General features: G+C 40.9%; 1 protein-coding gene across 2 annotated transcripts in view; it reads right to left on the reverse strand.

Annotated features, from left to right (window-relative positions):
• The window catches only part of GRB10 (growth factor receptor bound protein 10), a 202,212-nt gene that overhangs the window by 121,579 nt on the left and 57,645 nt on the right, over positions 1-22,988 (reverse strand). For both annotated transcript variants that reach the window (XM_034761340.1, XM_034761339.1), the window contains exon 2: positions 22,380-22,477. In XM_034761340.1, coding sequence (XP_034617231.1) covers positions 22,380-22,430 — 51 coding nt within the window. In that variant the 5' untranslated portion in view covers positions 22,431-22,477. The remainder of the gene's footprint in view (positions 1-22,379; positions 22,478-22,988) is intronic.

Here is a 22,988-nt window from a genome sequence, read left to right on the forward strand (position 1 = left end):
AAGTATGCAGACTCTTAAATAATCTAGAATTCAGTAAGAGCAGTATGCTACAAATTGAAATACAGTTTTCCCTCAACTAACTCACAAGCGAATATACTGTAGCAGCTGAAAAATTTTACCTTTGTGCTTTGGAGGCACAAGTACAGTATCATTATAGATTCAGCTTCGTAGTATTTTTTGCAATAAAAATCAACCAGCATTGTAACATCCCTAAAACTGAGTAGGATTACTCCAAATGGAACTCCTGTCAGTTAATCTGATCCACAAAAACCCAGCTGTCAAAGAATCAAGATGCCTTACAAGTCTACAAAAACAAGAAAACCACAAAACACCAACAAGCCAAATCAAATCTATAGTTTGTGCTTGGTGGCTGAGGCTACAGCATGCTATGGTAGAAGATGTGACACCTCACGGTTACCATCTTTGAATAATTCTGTAAAGAGTACAACTGACAGACTTAGAAGTTTTAAAAGCCTCATTCTATATTTGACGAGTCTAAAAACCACAGTGGCTGCCCAGATTGAGACAGTTTAAAAGCAAAATAAAATTTTGCAATATTAAAAAAACTGAGTATGCAAGATGCTCCATGAAGATTAGTGTTTGCTAGAAATGACTCCAGGTAAGAGGCATTTATAGAAAGGAAGCACTGTTTATTTTCTGGTGCACCAGCTTTAACTCAGTAAGCTAGGGTCCATTCCATTTCTCACAAAAGGCAGTTGACTGGAGGAAAGTTCCATTATGAAACTCCATGGGTTTTGGTACATGTTTTTCAGTAAGTAGGAAAGTATGTGCTTAAATAGAAGTTTTGTTTCATGTTTGAGGAGGACCAACAGATCTTAGGAATGCTTTTTCAGACTCTACTTAGTTGCAAGTCAGACACAGGGATAGGCTCCATCTCCAAGAGCCTGCCAGTGAGGTAACTTCCAAAGCTATAAACTATTGCCAATTCTAAACTATTACAATTGGCTCTGGGAAAAAAAAAAAAAGTTACTGAAGAGAACCATTTCTCCCAGACAGAAAAGCTTGACAGCCAACCGCTCAACAGAATGGAGGAAATCTGAGCTTTGCTATTACAAGAAACATATCAGGTAAGCCAAGGTAGGTTTCCATAATATTCTGTTAAAAAGATCAGTCAAACTGTGGGATATTATTTGCAGTTGTCCATGAAAATGGACTGAGCGAAATTTCAAGTTTAATAGCATACAATTATTTGCAGGTTAGCTAAAAACAATACGCAGAATCACTAAAGTATTACCAACAGTAGTTACCCTCCCCACGTCAAATATTGCATTGGATGATGCCTGTGCAGTGACAGAACATGTACGAGTTTTATTACATTGCTGTTTTTCAAATTTCTCATTAAAATGTAGTATAGGGAAGTGCTGGGCCTTTGCTTAGAAAGCTTTGATATACAACAGATACAGCAAGTTTTTTCAAACTGTCCTGGCTTCTTAGGTAGTGTCAGACTTTAAAGGATTCAATCCAGTTGGATTTCCTTCTGAGAGTGCAAGGGTTGCAGGTATGAAACGAGTCTCTTTTACCCTGACACCTGGGATGCAAATCAGCAACAAAAATCAGCCTGCCAACACTCCGAGGCCTATGTACACTGGGGAAGTTTCTTCAAAAGTTGTAACTTGTGTTTTTTAAAAAAAGCTGGCACAATAAGCTGAGGGCAGATTTAAGAGACAATCTTTTACACAGACTGGTTGGATTAGGAACCTTGGCGCTATTGTGATGCAGAATGGGCTACTCAATCATCTCTCCACCGGCATCACTGCCAATAGTTCTGCAGTAAGACAGTGAGCAGAGGGCAGGTACTACGAATCTTGGATTTGGTGTACAGATTTTTAAAGTGTTCTCGCTGAAAGTATAAAAGGAAAAGCTCTACAACTTCCTTGTACAGAGTCTAGCTAGGTTCAGGCCAATGATGTACAAGATTAGCCTTCTTAGCAGGCTCAGTGCTTGACAAGATGACTTTGGGGACAAGGTGCCTTCATGTTGTTGGCTTTAACTTAATATGACTCTCCTGAGGAAAAGTTGCTGTATTTATTGTGGGAACCATCAATTCCCATATGGTGGGAATAGGTTTTCTGGTATCTAGACTTTAACACCATATTTCTCATAAATGAACAGAACAATATTCTCTCTTCCTGCCTAGGTTTGTGCTTGAAATCAAGAGTCCAAAGGGTTGATAAACAAGGATGACCTTTAAGGATTGGTGAAAGAGCGACTTGATGTTTGGTGAAGGCTATCGAGTTCATAGAGGTGCAACTAGAATAATTTCAGGTCAGCTGACAACAAAAGAATTCTCATATCCCCACTGCAGGAGATCCCACAGTCTCCATCTTGACCTTTATGTATCTCAGAGGTTTGTTGAGGAACTTCGCATCCAAAGCTTCTCTGTTGCCCCTCCCCACTTCAACTTTTACATGACAGGCAAAACATAACTTCCTGGGTAGGAGATATCCAGGCTTATCTATAGACTGATTTCCTCAATTGCAGCAATTCAGATTAAGCATCCATTCTTGTGGCTATCCCCTCCCCCCAGTGTTCCTGGGAGTTCGGTAAGTGATGAATTTGGTCCAAGAGTGGTTGCCTCAGTTGATCAAACATTTGTTCCTAGTTATCTTGACAACTCATCTTTCCATGGAGATATGGAGCCTGTTAACTGCCAGCAGAGCAATCTGTCCTAAGGCCAATTCTTTACGTCAGGGATGCTTATAATTCAGGCACCTTGTTTGCAGTTCACTAATGACTGTTCGAAGTCAAAGCTCCTAATACACATGAACATTTTGTATCTTCTGATAAAGAAATCTTTGTGGGGAAGAGGAACAGTAAGAAGTTTAAGATCTCATAAATTTGCTGACCCCAAGCTCCAGAAAAAGTAATTGCATAACTCATTAAAAAACACACTAACACTTATCTACACTAAACTATTCCAGTTAATCCTTCCTATAAATAGCACTTGGATACAAACCATTGTACCATCTCTCAAACAGAGCATTGTACTCAGGCACTTGACAAATGGCTTGGTTCCAAGCTTCTAAACTGAATAACTGAGGCAAAATTATGCAAAGAAAAAGGTGGAAGTTGTTAGCAAAGAAAGCAACATATATATACAGGTATATTTTTAACTTAATCCCTTGTAAAACCAACTGCATTGAGTTATTTTATAAGCAGACATAAAAACTTAAGTTCTTATGGTGCAACACTGTTTTATATATGCTAGAAATTTAGAACTACAAGGTTTTAAAAGTTTTCATCAGGCATTTTCTTCATCTTATTTAGCTTTCAATCCCATTTGGCCTTAGAGGGTTCAAAGCTTGGTTTGCTCTCCCATCTACCTCATTTTCCATTTCAAATTAGATCCATTCTGTATAGATTCAGTATGCTAAACTGAAGTTACTGATGCACCAAATTCTAGGGCAGGGGTAGGTAATCTATGGCACGTGAGCTGATTTTCAATGGCAGTCACACTGCCCAGGTCCTGGCCACCAGTTCGGGGGTTAAAATTAAATTAAAATGAAACTTCTTAAACGTTTTAAAAGCCTTATTTACTTTACATACAATAGTTTAGTTTTATATATATATATTTTATAGACTTATAGAACGAGACCTTCTAAAAACATTAAAATGTATTACTGGCACGCGAAACCTTAAATTAGAGTGAATAAATGAAGACTTGGCACACCACTTCTGAAAGGTTGTTCTAGGACAATAATTTTAGAACATGCTATGCCACATTAGCAACTAGAGAAAAATTCAAGATTTTACAGTGGTCTGCAGGAAAGCAAGTGTTCATCTTGTAAAAGAAGAGTTGCCTAGGCAGAATCTTACAGTTTTTACTAGAGATTTCAGATCATCCAAACAATATAAACATTTGTTAAGATGAATGAAAGCCACCATGTACTGTAATGTCTCCATTTCCTTTAATGGAATGGCAGAAGAGACTATAACTATAGGACTATTTACTATGATAAAGTCAGGCATACACCTCAGCAAATATGCTTTTTTACAGTGTTTTTCTCAAATTCATTCTCTCTGCACATTTTTACTGTTTGCTTCTGGTCTTGGAAGAAACCAGACACTGAGCAGGAACTTCAGGGCATAGATTATTACATGCTTATGTTGCTGTCTTGTTACCTACAAGCAACTTCCCGTGGGAGGGAGGATAAAGGGGGGGGGGGAGAGAGAGAAGAATGATTGTAGGCAGTTCTATCAAAGATTCTGCAGAAGGGAAATTAACCATTAATGATTATGATCTGTGAAAGTACTGTTCTCTGTAGCCAAAAATTCTCAGAAGCTCAATAATTTACATTTAAATAGTAACTGATTACACATAAGTTACAATTTGTGTCAGAAAAACCTTGTGAAAAAACTAGAGACTTTTCCAACTGGCATCCTTACCTTTAGCAAGTAAAGTTTCCAATTGGCAATCATCTCTCAAGTTCATTGAAGTATTTTCTAGAATAGCATTCTGTTGGTCTATTGGACACCTTTGAAACAAGGGTACTGCAATACTTCAGATAGTAGATAATGTTAAGTACATTCACCATTTGCGCAGAAGAAATTACTGTGATGTTGTACCCCATAATACTTTATGGGAATAAGCTTATGAATGTATATATGACCTAACTGGAATATGTTTTATGCTACATATGCCATGTAACATATCTCTGTAAAGGTTATGATCTACTGAATATATTCATCCTATTTGTATGCATATATCATTTTTGTATTCAAAGTTATGAATATTGGCTATCTACTTTTTTAATTTTAAGTAGCCTCAGTGAAGCAGTTAGTCAGCTTCCTGAGAAAAACTATTCTCAGTAAGAGCCCAATTAAGAAACACTTAAGCCAACAATGAACTTGGAGACCCCAATCCACATTTGAGGTTTCCCAGGAATGTGGCTTGGCAGGTAAGTTCTGAGTCATGCATGGACATGTGACTTGCCCATGTAACTCCAAAACTCCCTTTTGTAGCTGTAATTTTGCACAGATGGAGGGAGGGGTTTAGAACCACAAGGAGAAACTATATAAAGCCTGGGGAGACCCCCTCCATTTTGTCTTCAGCTGGCTCAAGAGGTAGCCTCTCCACCCCCAAAAGATACCTGAAAGAAACTGGGACAAAGAACAGTAACTACAGCGGGTGTGAGTGATTGCTTGACCCAGACTAGAAGGAGGCTAGTCTGTAAAAGAGGCTTATTGGAACATCTCTGAGGCCTGGTCCCCACTAAGCCCCCACTTCGGACTAAGGTACACAAATTCAGCTACGTTAATAACGTAGCTGAATTCGAAGTACCTTAGTCCGAACTTATCGCGGGTCCAGACGCGGCAGGAAGGCCCCCCCCGTCGATGCCGCATACTCCTCTCGGCGAGCTGGAGTACCGGCGTCGACAGCGAGCACTTCCGGGATCGATCCCAGAACATCGATTGCCTGCCGCCGGACTCTCCGGTAAGTGAAGACGTACCCTGAGGGTGAGATTTTATCTGCATTCAGCTTCTTACTGTATTAGGCATAGGCTTGCATGTTTTATTTTATTTTGCTCGGTAATTCTTTGTTCTGTCTGTTATCACCTGGAACCGCTTAAATCCTATTTTCTGTATTTAATAAAATCACTTTTTACTTATTAATTAACCCAGAGTATGTATTAATACCGGGGGAGGGGGGGCGCAAACAGCTGTGCATCTCTTTCTATCAGTGTTATAGAGGGTGAACAATTTATGAGTTTACCCTATATAAGCTTCATACAGGGTAAAACGGATTTTTTGGGGGTTTGAACCCCACTGGGAGTGGACATCTGAGTGTTAGAGAGAGGAACACTTCTTAAGCTGCTTTCAGTTAAGCCTGCAGTTTGTGGAACATGGTTCAGACCTGGGTCCGTGTTTGTAGCCGGCAAGCATATCTGGCACAAGCAGGCAGGGTTCTGGAGTCCTAAGCTGGCAGGGAAGGCAGGGGCAGAAGTAGTCTTGGCACATCACTGGCAGCCCCAAGGGGGTTTCTATGATCCAACCCATCACAATTACAATAGGTCTTTGAATATTGTATAAACCCTCCAAACACTAGGCTATGTTAAGTTTTCAACAGCTCAATGGACTACCATAGCTACTAGTATGTTTTTGGAGAGGACATATGGGCAGAGAGTCTTGCATGCCAAAAGATTACAAAATTGTTGTCCTACATTAAAAAAAAAAGGGGGGGGGGTGTCTTCAACCAATGACTCAGACTTCAACTGGCGTGCAAAGCCCGGTCAGAAGACTGCCAAGCTTTTCAAGAAATACCAATGACATGCACTAAGAAACTTCTAACTTCTTTTATAGCACATTTAATTTATTTGGTTGTATTAGCTATCACACTGCAGGAAAGTTTCTGTTGCCAGTACACCGCAAACTTTTGTCTAATGAATTTGCACCCTGCCTGTTTGTAGGGAAGTCAGTGTTTATTATACTTCCTTTTCTTGACTTTGAGTTAAGCCTTCTGATAAAAGGTATAGGTTTGTGGAGTAAGACTACTGAAAACAGCTCCTGTTAAGATTATAAATCAGAAAACATGGAGGTCAAAAAGATTAGTTGAAGGGTGGACAAAATTGAGAAAAGGAAAGAGGCAACCCATCCTTTGGATGTTACTGTACCAAAAATCTATGTTCTTCTTTTCTCTTTGCCAAAATTAAGTGTGGATATTTACCTGGGAGTTCACACGTGAGATGGATATTCAGATTCCACACTTCTGACCCATTCCTCTCCAACAAGGAAACACTACAATGTGGCCCAAGAAGACAGTGCCTATTAAGCTCCTGAGCTGCTAGTAAATCCTCCCACAGATACATGACCTACTGCCAGCAGGTAATCGTTTTATATGGGGATATACAAGAATCTAAGGAAAACAGATGGCAGGAGATGCCCTTTTAGGCATTTACTACTTTTGGCTATGGACCAAAAAAAAAGTGTAAATACTGTTGGTTACTTTTTTCTGACACAAAGTCAAACCAGATTATTTCAGTTGTACTCACTTTGAAACCATCTATCATGTCAATTTCTACAGAAGTTACAGGTAAAACAATTCCTATGGTAAGTATATATTGACCCAGTACATTTAAAAAAAAAAGCGGGGGGAGGGGGGGAAGAATAGCAATGTTTGATACAGACTAATATAGATTGCCAGTATTTGCTTGTTGGATAATGCTGGGGGAGGAAAAGTGTGAGATGCAAAAAACTTAGTTATGCTGCGAGGCATAGCTGTCTGATAAAGGAAGATGTACTCCCCCCCCCCCCCAGCCACTTCTCTTTATATATACATTAAACTGTGCATATAATATTTGCATATACACAGGGCCGCCTGATGAAAGCAGCCATCATGCTGAAGTGTGCCACCGACAACTATTCTAGTTCAATTTAAGACTGCAAACCAAGGCCCAAGTCTGCAAGAGTAGTTAGGTGCCTAACTCCCATTGATTTCAATAGCCGTTAGGTGCCTAAATACCTTACAGGATCTGGGTCCAAGGACTCTGCCACCGCTGTTAAGTAATAAGATGAAAGTCTCAAAAGATAGAGAGACTGGACACCATATTGTACAAGACTCCTTCCACATCCCTCTTCATAACTGATTCAGCAATTCCTGACTTTGGCAGAAGAAATAAAATAACAAAATACATCAAGTTAAATAGATTTAACATTTTGCTTCAAGAACATTTTGCAAAATGAAGTAATCAAATTCTGTTTACATGTAAAACTACTACATCCTTATCTAAGAAGTTTTTCTATCAAATCTAGATTTAAAAAAAAAAAATCTCATGAGGTCAGAGAGTTCTAAGAACTTTCATCCAACTTAACTCACTAAATGAATTTGAAACAGCAGGTGGCCCATCCAATTCATGTAGAAGGAACCCAATTAGTGTGCAATGTTTTACACTGTCAAGTTCTAATTTTAGAATATTCTTTTAGCCAACAGGGAATTTGTTTACACTATCTCAGAACACACACTAAGGAAGGTTGTACGTTCTATTTAGACTATCTCTGGCATCAGAGATCAATATTGATTCTTTTAATTCCTCCTCCAGTTTTCCTCTCCGTTTCCTCAATTGCAGCCCCTATTAGCGGACCTGTGAGGCTCAACATATTGGGAGGAGTATCCAAAGGTAATGCAATTCAATTTTTTCTTTAAAATTGCTCATTTTGTGCAAAAGTTGACAGTAGTCATGGCAGCATAAAAGAAAATTGATTACAAAGTTGCTATCTCTGCCTTTTAGTTTTCATGGCATCATCACCAATTGATCTTTATCTCATTTTGAGTGTCAAAAGACAAAGTGCTCGGGAATCAAGCTTACGGTGAAGAGCTACCAAGAGACCCGGAACGTGGTACTTCCATTATTGATATGTTCAGATGACAATGGCATATGAAATCTCTCCCATCAAGGAATAAGTCAACAACTCTCTATTCTTTCATTTTAGAAGAAAAGTTGCATTCAGCAGCACATTTGATCTTGAGTCCAAATAAACAAATGTCTGATTTTCAGTACTTCAAGAGGAGCATGAATCTCTTCTATCTTGCTACTTTACAATCTTTGACAAGATTTACAGCTCACTTACTAAACATGTTTTCTTTATTTCAGTCCATTCCATTGTCTCATATGATTTCCTTCAGACTTAGTCATGATGAGTCAAATCCACACTCTTGTTTGATAAGTTACTAAAACACTAGATCATCAGCTCGCAGTATTTCCAAAACATTTAAGTTTGCCATTGTGTTCCAATTGTTCATTATGGGCCTGATCTGAAGTCTACTGAACACAAGAAGAGTCTTTCCATTGACTTCAATAGACTTTGGATCAGGCCTTACTTTGGGTTAAAATATATTCCTGTAAACTACACTCCTTTCTACAAGTAGGTGAAATTTAACAGTCAACTACCACAAAGGTACTAGTTTAGAACATAACAGTTTATTTTTATTTTAAAAGCAGTCTCCTTATTTGCACTGTCTAAATCTGAAGCTGATTAATTCAAGATAACCAGCCTGTATTTTCAAGTTTAAAAAGAAGCTGACTGGAAGCCTCACATGAGAAGGTTAGGTGGTGATACTGGGGCATTCATCATAATTTCTCTTCCCCTCCTCCCCACCTCCTTGCCTTAAGTATCAGTTTTAGGAAAATCCACTGGAGTCTGTCTACTTAATATATTAATAGCTTCAAGTACATTTTTCTAAAAAAGGTGCCAGCACCACTTTGTGTTTGAATCCCCCCAAACTGTGCAGAAGTGTTTAGTGTTCTGGGGTACTTGCCAAAATGACAGTATTTACTGTATGACTAATATGCATTAATGAAGCATAAATGGACAACTATTTACTTGTGCTAATAACTAAAGCGCTTTATTAGAGCAGGGGCCTCAAGCATGAAGGATTGCCAGATTCTCCCTACTTGCCAAAATTATGTTTAAAAAAAAAATTGGAGCCAACATCAAGGGCTACAGACAGCACTCAGTCTCATGTCATTGTTTAACGTGCGATATGTAAAGTACTAATAAACTCAAACTGCTTTCAGTTTACTATTTGTTTTTTCCTTCTAAAGTAAGGCAATTTTAATAGTTTACATTTTGGTCTGAACTGTACATAAAGCCAAAATTGTGTTACCATAGCCTTTGCGTTATGTTAACCCAAAGATAGAAGGCTGAAATGGAAGGGGGAAAAAGCCACAATGTTTTATTAAAATAGGATATCATCAGGATCTAGGCAAGAAAGAACTCAGCAACAGACCATCCCAGGCTACAGTTTGAAAAACGAACCCTTTGTATTATTCCACATGCAGCTTCTTTCTGAAAATGGAACAAGCAACTTAAATGCATACATGCAAGAGGGCAGAATTAGCATTGAACTGGGAAAAAAAATTTTTGGGGGGGAGGGTGGGGTATTGGGGAACAACCAAAAGTTCAGACTTGCAAACACACCAGCAAGGAATAGGAAAGGGATCACTCCACAGATGGTAAACAGAGGAAGGCTCTTTTAGCTATGACTGTTCAGTATCCCGTGTGGAAGGGATGAGTTCATCTAATTCTTCCAGCGCAAGTGTTGAGATCACAATGGGTATTCTTATTGTGACACTCGGCACAGAAGTCAAGCGGTAGGTGCCCACAGTGATTAGGCTATCCTTTTATCTTGTGATTTAGTACCTCAAGGTCAGTACTGCAGTAACACCCAGCTTCCTTATTATTGCTATACTAAACAAACAGGGAAACAAAATGTGCCTACCACAAGATGTTTCATTAGCAGTAAAGTCTGGAAGCTTCCACTTATAGTTTCCTGTTATCTGTAACTGGAAGACTTTAGTCTGCAGGACTGTCTGCATTTAACAAGCAAGTTCACTTAGAATTTAAGACATTTAATTTCATCCAATAAAGAGAAGATGAGAACAGAACCTATGAAATGCTTAGTTTCCTTCCTTTGGCCAAAAGGCATAAGTGATTGGTTTCTAGATAAGCTTAGACTAACACTGAGTACGGGCATGGCCTTTCGGAAATGGTATTTCCTATCAATAACTGATTAAAACTATCCCGCATCATTCCCTTGTTCCTTTCTAAATGGATATAATAACCCCATTTTAGACCGGTCATGAACAGCAGTATTATTTCAATATTAAACATGGCTTCTTTACAACGCCCTCTCTTTTCAAGAAAACACATCTCCAAAAATATGGGAAGCAGGTCTTCCTTCGTAAAAGGCTTGCTCCAACAGTGGGCACATTTGTCAAGGTGTCAGGAGCAGATGTTTTTTGTTGTTCGTTTTTTTTTGGGGGGGTATGAGTATGATTCAGTTAGCAAGACTCATTTGTACTATAATATTTCCAACAGAGCTGTCCAACCGGAAGACTCACTATTAGATAAGAGTTGCATTCTCTTACGTCTCATGCTCTAAACCGGTTTGAACTGTGAAACTGTACTAGAATATGACTACTCATATTGGCAGTCCTCCACTGTAATTATTCAGTAATCAGCATGTTAGAAGTTTACTAATCTGGATAAGATCCTACTCAGAAGATAAGCAGATGGAAATACACAAGATTTAGTTAGAGTTTGTTGATCAGGTAATTAACAAGTATGGCATAATAGTCTCATGTGAAGTTTCGTGTACCTGACCACTGGGCAGGAATCAAGCAGTTTCCATCAACACTGGTGTTCTTAGAACAGGGACTGTCATCTTAAATTGTACACAGGAGCATCAGAATTAAAGAAAAATTCATTCCCTTTATTCCTGTGAAGAGAGTTTGCTCCAACCCTAGGAAAATCCTGAATAAGTTCTAAAATCCAACTGCAATTCTCATAGCAGTTTTCAAACTTAATGGGGTGAAATAGGAAACTTGAGACAAAAACAAAACAAAAACATTTGCTTAGAATTGTGTCTTGCAAGCATGAAAAGAAAGGAAACAAGATGACAAATGTTTGTGCCAGGACCATTTCTCAACTCACAAATCATCCTGATTTCATATGGAATTGACTGTACTTTACCTGGAGCCTGGCACCACAAGAAGTAACAGATTGTTCATGTTTCCCTGTAGACCCACTAAAAGGATCAAATGTCAACAGTCTGCTGGAAAAAGCAGTAATCTTGATAGGTCTGAAAGAGTATGTTAACTCAAATCTAACAGGCTACATCTCAGACACCTTTCCTATAAAATTAGTAAACAAGACTAAACAAGCCTTTCCAGTCTCCTGTTCAGCATTAACCATCCATCAAAAGAGCCACACAGATTTCGTCACCTGCAATTTCTCATGAGATCTGCAACTATGGATTCTTCCTGCTTCGTGACCCAAATCTTTCAGTCTCTTTTGTTGCTGCAAAGGAATGTATGATATGATGGCTAATGGGAAGCTTAGGGACATTTCGTGGGTTGCACCAGAAAGGTTGAGAAACAGGGATCTAGACAAAGCTTCACATTTAAAGTAGTTATCTGTCGTCCCTTCACTTTGAATAAGTGTTAATATATTGCCAACCAGATGTCAGTCTAGATGAAACATACATCTGCTTTATAAGTCTGTTAGTGATACCAATTCTTAATTTGAACTGTTGACAAATCTTTAAACTAAATGTAGTAAAATCTGAACTGGGTATTCCTTAAATAGCCAGATTACTTCACACACCACCAATGATTTAGTCAGCTTCATGTAGAGTCACATCTCTCCAGATTTCTTTGAAACAAAACTGTTTACTGTAATACGATATTCAGATCAGACCCTTGGAGAAAAAGGGTATTCTTTAGTCACCTCTAAAACAGAAAAAGCACATCACTTAAATTTTAAGTGATTTTAAAATACAAGTTTAAGCATTGGAGGGAAGGTCCAGATCAGGCCTTTCATGAATTATACTGTAGTTGGGTGAGAAAGATGGAGCCTCTTCCACCAGAGGGAGGAAGGCACTAATCGCTGGTAGGTGTACCCATAGCAAATTAATAGAGAGATCTGAAGTCTTTAGGGTTAGGAGATATAGTCTAGAAATACCAGAATGCTTACAGTATCTGGAGAATGTTGGCGCAGTTGTGCCCAGGCTGAAAAAAAAGGTGTCTATTTAGCTTGGTAGCAGGTTCTAGCAGACTCTTTTCTACTGTGGTTAAGGATCAGCGGAACGGGCGCCAAACCATAAAAGTTCTGTTTCCGATGTCCCCATCCAAAAACCAGGCTGTGAGATAGAGTGAGCCTGGCGTGGGGTACTTGGTCTCTTCCCCCTCCCACCATAACTTGAGTTAGGAGATCTGAGAACTGGCTAATCCTGATTAGTGGGCAGGCAGACATTGTTCTGTGAACCAGAACTGTCTGGGCCAGGGAGGAGCTAGGAGAATAGATGTTGGCTCTGTCACGACATATCTTCCCTACGGCCTGTGGAAGCAGGAGAATAGGAGGAAAGGCATATCTGAAGCTGTTAGTCCAAGATATCAGGAAACATCGCCTTGGGAGTTGCAAGCCATGGCTTCCCTGGAGTAACACAGAAAGAGCTTTCTGTTCATTTGGGACACAAAGAGGTCCAATAGTGGAGTACCCCATTGCATATCTCTCTCAGGATGCTGTTATGAGTCTCCCACTCATGATCTATTGAGACGCTTCCGCTTAAATTTGTCTGCCAAGGAATTAGGATTACTGGGAAGGTATGTGGCTTGTATCATGATGCTGTTCTTGATGCACCAGTTCTAAAGCTTGATGGCTTCCTGATGGAGGGGATGAGCTCTTGCTCCTCCCTATCTGTTTATATAAACCACAGTGGTGATATTGTCCGACATTATCTGAATATGGAGTGAGTGTATAAGTGAAAAGGCAGCCTTGCATACAAGGCAGACAGCCCTCAGTTCCAGTAAGTTTACATGTAGTCTGGCCTCTCATAGGGTTCAGATACCTGGACAATCACACTGCTCAGGGTAAGCACCAGGTCTCCATCCTGTCTTTTTGGGGAATTAGGAAATACAGGGAGTAAAATCCTCTCTCGTGGCAATGAAGTGTGACATGCTCTATTGCCTTGACTTAAGAGGGATTCCATGTCTCGTTTAAGGATTACCTTATGAGAGTGGTCTCTGAAGGGGGACTAGGAATAGGGTTTGTGAGGTGAAAAGGAGAGAAAAATCTGTGGAGTACCCCGGGTGGACAGTCTCCAGAACCCAACTGTCCATAGTGATCTTGTTCCAGTTGTGAGCATAGAGTGCAAAATGGTCCCTAAAGGTAACTGGGCCAAGGTGGTTGGGATCACTGGTGGTACATGGGTCTCAACCAATATGTCGAGAGTGATGGCTGAAAGCAAGTAGAGGTTGTGGCAGTAGCAGGGGCCTAGAAGCAGTGTTGGACTCTTCTGATGTTTGTGCAGTGACTCAGCTGTGTGCTGGTAATAAAAAGTGTCTATAGAGTTGCTTCTGGTGTTTCCTCCTGAGGGCCGGAGTATAAATCCCCAGGGAACACAGAGCTGATCAAGTTATTTAGTGAGTGCAGAAACTCATCCATTTTCTCATTACAGAGAGTCAACTCATCAAAAGGAAGGTTCTGGGTGTTGTTTTGAGACTCCCTAGGAAACGCTGCCAATTGCAGCCAGGCATTTCTCCTCATGACTAGACCAGGGGCCACACTTCTGGAAGCCACATCTACCGCCTCCATTGCAGCTTAGAGAGCTACCTTTGTCACTAGCAGCCCCTCATCTGAAAGACTGAAACTGGGTCTTGTCCTCTGTGGGAGGCTTGTCTATGAACGCCACAAGCCTGCAATAGGTATTATCTTGCTAACAATGCTTGGTAGTGAGTGACACAAAACTGCAGGACTGCGAAGGAGAAGCACTTCCTCTTCAGGAGATCCAGTCTCTTAGAACCTTTGTGCTGGGATGTCCCTTTGGTAAGGAAGCCAAGCCCTTTCAGCTGCCTCTTATACCACTAATGAGTTGGGGGCAGGATGGGAGAACAAGAATTCAGCCCCTTTTGCAGGAATGAAATACCATCTCTTGGTCCTTTTTGGTCTTGGGGCACAGGATGATGTGTCATACTGCTCTAGCAAGTTCTAGTACGGCATCATTGCTTGTTAAAAGCCGCCCTACTCAGTCCGTGCGGTCACAAGATGTCCAGGAGTCGGTGTTGAGGGTCCTGGACCTCCTCTAATGGGATCTGTAGGTCACTGGCTACTCTGTGTAACAGCTTCTAGTACTGGCAATGGTCATCCAGTGGAGAAGGGGAAGAAGGAATGACCGTTTCATCCAGGAATGATGAAGATCCATCCATCGGAACCAGTGGTGTAGCCAGGTGGAGGGAAGAGGGGTAGCTGGGCGGGGAAAAAAGGCGCCACCCGCTGCGGCGCTTTTACCGCCCCGGGGCCTTCAGCGGCACCTCGGTGGCGGGACCTTCACTCGCTCCGCATGTGCAATGAAGCTTCAGTGCCGAAGACACCTGAAGCGAGTGAAGGTCCCGCAGCAGAAGTGCCGCCAAAGACCCGGAGCGCCGCCCCATCAGTAAAAGCGCTGCAGTGGGTGGCGCCATTCCCCCCCCCCCCCGCTCCCAGGTGAGTAAAATTAAAAAGGCACCACTTGTGCTCAGTGGGGGAGCGACCGCTCCCCCCCCAGCTACGCTACTGATCAGAACCATCAATACCTGCAGATTCTTCTCATATACCGACAGAACTGAGTGGCGAGAGAAACAGTACAACTAGTGAAAGGGGCCCAGGCATCTGCCATAAGGATCCCACAGATACTAATAAGGCTAGAAAGAGGGATTTATTGGTTGCAGGGACACAAAAGGAATTGGTACCTGCAATCCCTGGAGGATGAGTGCAGGTCATACCCAGTGGAATGGCAAGCATAACCTCTTGACTCTCTATCAGGACTCAATTGCCTCAATGGAGATACCGGTGCAGCCATCTCCTCTGATTCATCAGAGTCCAAAAACTGCCCTGTTGATAGTGGTAGTGCCATTTGTACTCCTGCTGGATGGCTGGAGGTGAGACAGCTCCTGGGACAGTGACGTGGGGGCTCCTCCTCCAGAGTAAGGACATATCTTAGGAGAGTGAAGACAGAAATAAGTGGAAACTGGATACGGGAGGAACATATTCTCTGGTGTTATATAAAAAGTCTTGGTATGCTCTGATGTCCAACGGATTTCCTCAGTTAAGTCTAATGGATCCGGTACATCAGCACAGCCAGATAGTCTTTAGATGGATGATACTGTACTGAAGATGGGTCCAGACCACCACTCTGGGACTGAACCAGTGAGGATCTATCCTTATACTTCAGAATCAAGGTGACCGACGGAACCGGTGGATCTTTATTTTTATGTATCTTGCTCTCGGACCTGGGGGTCTACATCGAAGCTGGTTCCTTAGGTTCCGCTCATGATGTCTCATCCAACCTGGACTGGCATGGGAAGGAAACGCGCAGATCCTCAACAGGGATTTGTCATGGTGCTGATGAGAAAGCTTATGTGTCCTCTACTCTAATGGGGAGCCCTGGAAGAAGAATCCTTGGGCTTATATGTTGATGGCTCTACTCCAAGGCACATGCTTGGAGTGGCACTGCTAGGCCAACATACAGGGGAGGCTCCCTGACCCAGATTGGAGAAGAGCCTCAGGTGCTTCTGTAGGCAAAGCTCCCAGGCCTCTCTGGGTGAAAAGGAATGCGAGAGACAGATACTTCATTTGGCAGAGATATGCGCCTCACCCAGACAGTACAGGTAGTGTTGATGTTTGTCATGGATGGAGAAGAATCAAGGGCAAAAGATGTAGTTCTTGAATCCAGGGACTCCAGGCATAGTTCCAGAGCTGGGAGAGGGGTTCCACAACTGGGGGCTGGGGGGGGGGGGGGGGGAAGGTATAGTATAGAGTATTTCTTTGAATTACTAACTATTAATCTAAGAATATAACTGTTTACAAATGTTTTTTTATATAGGTTATACAACAAAGTGAAGGCAGACAATTCTGACTCCGGCCATGCCGCCCTAAGAAGGAACTGGAAAGATGTTGATCTGTACTGCCTCTTATAACCTCAGTTGGGAGCACAATGAGAGCTACTGCACACGTACAAGCCAGTGTACACTGCTCTGACAAACTTCTGGACCCTGGCGCATGTGTACCCACGTGTAGAATACACATAGGGACCATCACTCAAAGATGAAAAAGCTGCTTATCGACGCCACATTTGAGAAAGCGGACGACTTTTTCAGCACTGCCAAGAGTGCTATTTCAACATTATTGTTTTTTCATAATATATGTAGAAGAATGATGCAATTCAAATCCTCTGTTGTGTTTTCCATTCAGTGAGGCTCAAGCATAGTAAAGCATACTTGTGCACGCTGGTTGCCACACATTATATTTTTGTAGCATGAAAAGCTGAACTACATCCCAAGTTCTGTACAAGATTTTAGCTTGTACATTTAAGCCTGCAGAACATTAGGAAATCCAACAGTGTTTATTCAAATCTAAATTTAAAAGTGCTTGGAGAATAGTTTGCCATAGTCTTGATATGACAACAACACAACCTACAAACAGCACAAATTTCAGCTGATATCAGACATAGGTCATGAGTGCCAAACATACATGCCTTCTCCTACAGCTCTGTGTACTTTGTAGTAAATCAGGCCAAAGTTCTAAGCAATGCCTCCTGGTTTGACACTTTGTTACAGTACACTAGAAAGTTGGTGGCACTTTTAAATAATTTTTCAAAGGGTGTTTTTATTTAATATAGAAACAGTCAAACTTTTGTTTACTTTCATAACTAATTTGATTTCACTCTCACCACGTTTTCCACGTGCCACCATTTGGTGTTTTTCCAGTGTATAGATGGGATTATGTTGCATGGAGGCACTTGGAGTTTGATAGATGAGGCTTCTGGCATCTGATAAGGCAGAGGTCATTTTGTATTATGAATATAAGCAAATTGGATGTTTCTGCTAAAATTAACAGTTCATTGGGACACTATCTCACCCCTGACAAACCAAACCTAGTCAATCCACAAATAAAATAAGTACATCTAGGACAATAGCAGCAATTTTGGTATGACCCTTATAACCAAGAAAGAGCGGATACTTCACACTGCATTCTGAGAGATCTATGGCCAAATTCTCCCCTAGCTTAAGACAATGCAGCTTGGCAGGCTTCAGTAGAGCTGCATCCATTGATACCAGTGGTGAATTCTCTCCCTCCCTTCCTCCCTCTCTCCCTAGTTTAATGACTAGAGATAGACCAGGGTGGACTGATCAGTCACTTAAATTACTTAAATCAAAGTAATTTAAGTCACTGATTTTAATCAAGATTTAAATCAGAAGTCAGGAAACTGATTTAAATCAAAAGAAAATAAATTAGGAGCATGTAGGGAAAGTAAGGAAGAAAGCTCAACATTTTTCCAAGCATTTGTATTCCATTTCATGTTGAATTAATCATTGAAAATTGCTCAAACAAGTATTCCCTCTAATACGAATTAAGACAAATGGAAATAAATACTAATGTAGTTAGTAAAGAAGTTTGTCCCCCTCCTTTGCATTAGTATAGTGGTGAGTGGGGGGACTCTCAGAATCCTAGTTGTGTGATCAGAATTTTAGATTCCAAAAACTGAGATATTAAAAAAGGATTAAGATTCAAAAAGGTGAGGTCAGAAAGCATCCTTGTGGTCATATAGTCTGACCTCCTATATAAAACACAAGCCATAGGACTTCCATAAATTAGTTTGTTTGAACTAGAGCATACAGAAATAGATATTGGGAAAGTCACTGGAACTTGAACTATTTATGCAATCAACAGTTAAGAAATTAAATCTTTTCTAAGAGTTCAAGTCCCCGTGCATAAATGCTGCTGTAACTAGATTGCAAAAGAACGGAAACAAAGTCATCCCCTTTTTCTGAGAAATTCTGGAACTATGTTCTGAATTTCCAGGAACTGAAGACAAACGCTGCCAATTCTCACTGCTGGATTTTTACTGAAGAGTCAGAGAATTTGGAAAGGACCACTGAAAATCACTGAAAGGCAGTATTTATTTTTTCCCACAAGGCTAGAGAGAATTTCCTGGGGAATGCACTCAGACTTCCATGTAAGTTCCCAATACAGTAGAGAGAAAGCCTCATGTAAGCAGGATCTTAGAAATTGCTTCTAAAGCAGCAAACATTCTAAAACTAGCAAGGAAGTTGGTCAGAGACCTATAGCCTAATTTAAAAAAATAAAGATCAGGTTCAATTATTGCTTCTGGTTGCCAATCTGACTAAGTAAAGAAAGAAAGAGGTGGGAGAGGAGTTAGCTTAAAGGTTATGTCACACTGTAGGTAAGAGGAGGTTATTACTTGTAACTAGAGGTTCTTCAAGATGTGTGGTCTCTATCTGTATTCCACTGCTGATTATGCATATGCACCATGTGTCCAGAGCTGGAGAATTTGAAAGTAGCATTCGTTGGTCTGCGCATGAGCCCTGACTCGCCTCATGCCTCCGTCCAAGGGGATAAATGGCAGGGCAAACCAACTGCCTCTCCATTTCCTTCAGCACAACAAATCAGATAAACTCTGAGGGAGAGAGGAAGGAAGGTGGGTAGTGGAATACAGAAAAGGACGATACATCTCAAAGAACTTCCAGTTACAGGTAAGTAACTTCTTCTTTGAATGATGGTCCCTATTGCATTCCATTGTCAAGTGATTGTCAAGCAGTACTTAAGTAGGAGGAGGGTTCAAGATTCCAGAATCTATTGGTCAGTGGATGTGCAAAGACCAAGTACCTTGGGAAGGTGGATGGTATGCATGTATTGCCACCAAGGACTCGCAAGGAGCTGATGGACAAGCCTGATGTCTTCAAAAGAGAGGTTGTAGTCCAATATGAGAGGAATATCTGCAGTTTCTGGGAGAATTCCTCTTTGATGTGCCCAAAAAAGAAAAACGCTTCCATTTAGGTAAGTAACATCTTCTAGTAGAGTCCTTTCTACTATGAATAAGGATGTCTCACACTTCTGTGAAGCATGAATATTTGAGGATGATGCCCATCCAAATTCCAAGCCCTGAGGTGGAGCTGAAGCGGATCAGGGTACTTGATCTTGCCATTTCACTGGGTCAGGAGTTTGGAAAACGTTGGGAGGATGATTGATAGTCAGGATGACATACGTAAAAGGCTGGGAAACCAAAAATGTCTATGTCAGAAGGGAAAGATCAGGATAACCAGTGCTCTGTCCTGCAAGGTTTTGTGTAAAACTTGTGGCAGCAGCGGTAGCAGATGGAAGGCATAAATGAATTGATCCAACCAAGGATGAAGCAGAGCATTGAGCTGGGAGTGGTGACCTAGGATTTCTCTGGAGCAATATGTGGTGCATATCCTGTTTGTTTGAAAGGTGAACAGATTTCTGGTTGGAGTTCCCCATTGAGTGAATGTACTCTAGGAGGCTTTCCTCTGCTCCATTTTTAGCCTTTTGAGATAACGTATAATGTAACCTGCGATTTAAGTTTGAATGATCTACTCAATCTAAACCTTGAAGTACCAACAATATCAAATGAAGGGTTATGAGTCTTTGAAATTTTTAGTTCTGACTTATGTTTTGTTTTAAAAGTCCACAGCAGATGTATAAACAAAGACGACCACAACAACAGCACTTCACACCATAACTTAGAATTTATACCCTTCTTCTGGCCTTTAACCAAGACAAGGCTAGCTCAGCAGCCAATTTTGCAAGTCAAATTTAATCTGATCAAGTTTAATAGGAAGAGGGGGAGGGGGAAGAGAGGGGGAAACAACCCCCCCCCCAAAGCTAATTTAATTCCTCACAGCAGACACTTTAGTTGAGAGTGATTTTTCAAAGCCAGTCTTTGTAATAGGTTCAAGCACTCGTTTCAAGAATGCTAGCACACATTAAATATTTGTGCCAGGAAATACTGTGTAAAATTAAACAGGATACACACTCTCACTCCCTCCTCTGAAGACCAGTTCGCCAGTAGATGCAGAGGATCCAACCCACAGCAGTGTTTACTATTCCTGCAGCCCTCATGCAATTGTTATGAAGCTTTTTAGTCAGCTGGTTTCCTAGAACAAAAGCAGAGTATCTACAGATTTTGTGGGAAGAGAGGGAAGGACGTGGCATGTGGAAGTGTATAGCAGGCTACAGAAGGGGTGGATTACAATATACCAGTATTCTAACTCCAGGGATTTTATCACGAGAGACTCACAATATTTGCTGTTTTTCTTAGAGCTCCAGTCCTGGAGTCAAGTGACTACAAGGGAATCTCAGCTTTCATTTTAGTTTCTAGTCCTAATGGTTGTCAAGAAAAGCTTAGAAGTGCATTCTAATAGCTCAAACCAAAATGCAAAGAAAAAACCTTCACCCAACCGCTGGACAAATTTGAGGATTTTTTGGAGGCCTTTTTGAATGCATGGTATTGGAAATACTGCAGAGGTCTGTTTAAATACAGTACCCAAGATGGACCGATAGACAGCTGAGCCAATGGAACGAAGACCCAAGCTTCCTGGAATGAGTGAACCTTCCCTCTCCACTGAAACAGAAAATGTAAACTAACTCATTAAAACAATTTTAGGAGGAAGATTCCTAAGCAGCAAATGTGTAACCCACGCTAGCATTTGTATTCGCCTCCATCTTTTAGCTAGTCCACATGAGATAGAAGTCTGCTACAGCAGCAAGCTAAGGAAGTTTATACTGCTTGAGCAAAAGGAGAAACACCTGGTTTTAGTACGGTTGGCCCATGAAGGGTCAGTTATATATGCCACTAGCTAAGTTCCACCACAAAGCAGGAACAACTAAAACTTGCGAAGAGAAGGAATTCAAATTGGTTTAACTGACTTGATGAGACCAAAATGGGGTAGATCTCGCTGAACAGAGGAGCTATCTTAGAGCTGTTTGTATGCTGCGTTGGGGGAGCTTAGGAGAGCCTTGGCCTTCAGCACTACTGGACTTTGCATCATGAGGAGGATAGTTTGATTTAATAGTGAAGATTTTCTAATCTGAAGTGACTGGATGTTATAATTACACATCAGTCATGGTCGGCTCACCACCTTCTCCAGTTTAGAGTCAGGGCTAATTTTGAGCCCACTGGATTGGAAAACTGTTTCACTGGTGAACTAATGGAGATGAAACCCAGTCACATCTATCCAAGGTTTCTTCCAGAAAGGAACAGCCAGAGAGCCAGGTGAATAAAGTCAATGTCATGTCAAAAAGGAACAGTCTTGATCACTGTTGAAGACATCCATCATAGTTTTATCTGACCTCTGGAAGAGGTCAGAGAACTTTACGATTATTGGCTGATGACCTGTCAGTAGGAATCAATTAACTTTACCCTCTCCTATCATGAAGGAGCAAGGGAGCACACCAATGAAATGACAGGAAAAAGGTTAATCCAATGCACCATCTGGAGAAAAATGCTGTGTCACTGAACTGTGGAGGTCACTGCTGAAAATAATATATGACTTGACACAGAGGACTAGACACTGTATGACTACTTTTATTTCATATTTATGTCTCTGGGCTTTTAGGCCCTGTAGTCAGGTCCTGTTGTGCTAAGCACTGAACAAACACAGAAGAAAACACAGTCTTGGCTCTAGAGAACTAATCTGCAGTTATAATTACACTAGGTACAGTAAAAATGAGTCATATTATAAGATGGCCAGTAACTGTATAGGGACAGGAGCAAACAAAGAAAAAATACACACGTTTTTGTTTAGTTCTCCGTTACAGGGTTTTACACCTTCTGCTGAAGCATCTAGCGCTGGCCACCATTAGATACTGGACTAAATGGACTAGTTATCTCATCCAGTGTGGTAATTGCGGCACTTCCTCCTGTTTCTATTTATTTAATATTCAGCAGACTCTGGTACTTTTTCGCTGGAACAGCTACTTAATCTTCAGTTTTACATCAGCACACCAAAATTACATTGCTTGCAATGTTTCTCACACACACACACACACAGTTAAACACTTACTATCCGGTAAGGATGGTGTAAAAAGGAGTCTGGGCAGCCAGCTAAAGCCATTTGTTCTTCCAATTTTTCTTCAAATTACATCTACTGCAACACAGCACCTGCAGAGAACAAACAAACAATCAGAAACCACACTGAAGGCCTGACAACTTATTATTGAAAAAACCTGTTTGAGACGGATGGAGCAGAGAAGAGTAATAAGAAGTGGCAAGTACATGCACCAACTTGGAGGAGCAAGTCTGCAGGTCAGGATGCTGAGGTAGTATTTTATAGCCTGGGAGAACAAGTCTACTTTTTCATTCAATACCAGATTAGACAGCCCCGATAAGAGAGCCAACTATTGTCAAGTTGAATCACTCCCAATCTACTTGCATGCCTCCGGTTTAAGTAGTGTATGGAGGAACTCTCCTCACTTTGGAGGTAGATTCCTCATATACCTCAGATTTTACCTCATAAGCTTCCTCTGAATTCCAGAAATAAATCAGAGCAAGATCCTTCTAAGACTAGATGGATCATCATAAATAAAGCCTTGTCCGTGCTTTCTTGAAAAAAAGTTACCAGTGTTAAATCAACATTTACCAAACAGTGGTCTCTGACAGGCTAGAAAAAAAA

The sequence above is a fragment of the Trachemys scripta genome, chromosome 2 (genome assembly GCF_013100865.1).
Source record: "Trachemys scripta elegans isolate TJP31775 chromosome 2, CAS_Tse_1.0, whole genome shotgun sequence".
NCBI lineage: Eukaryota > Metazoa > Chordata > Testudines > Emydidae > Trachemys > Trachemys scripta.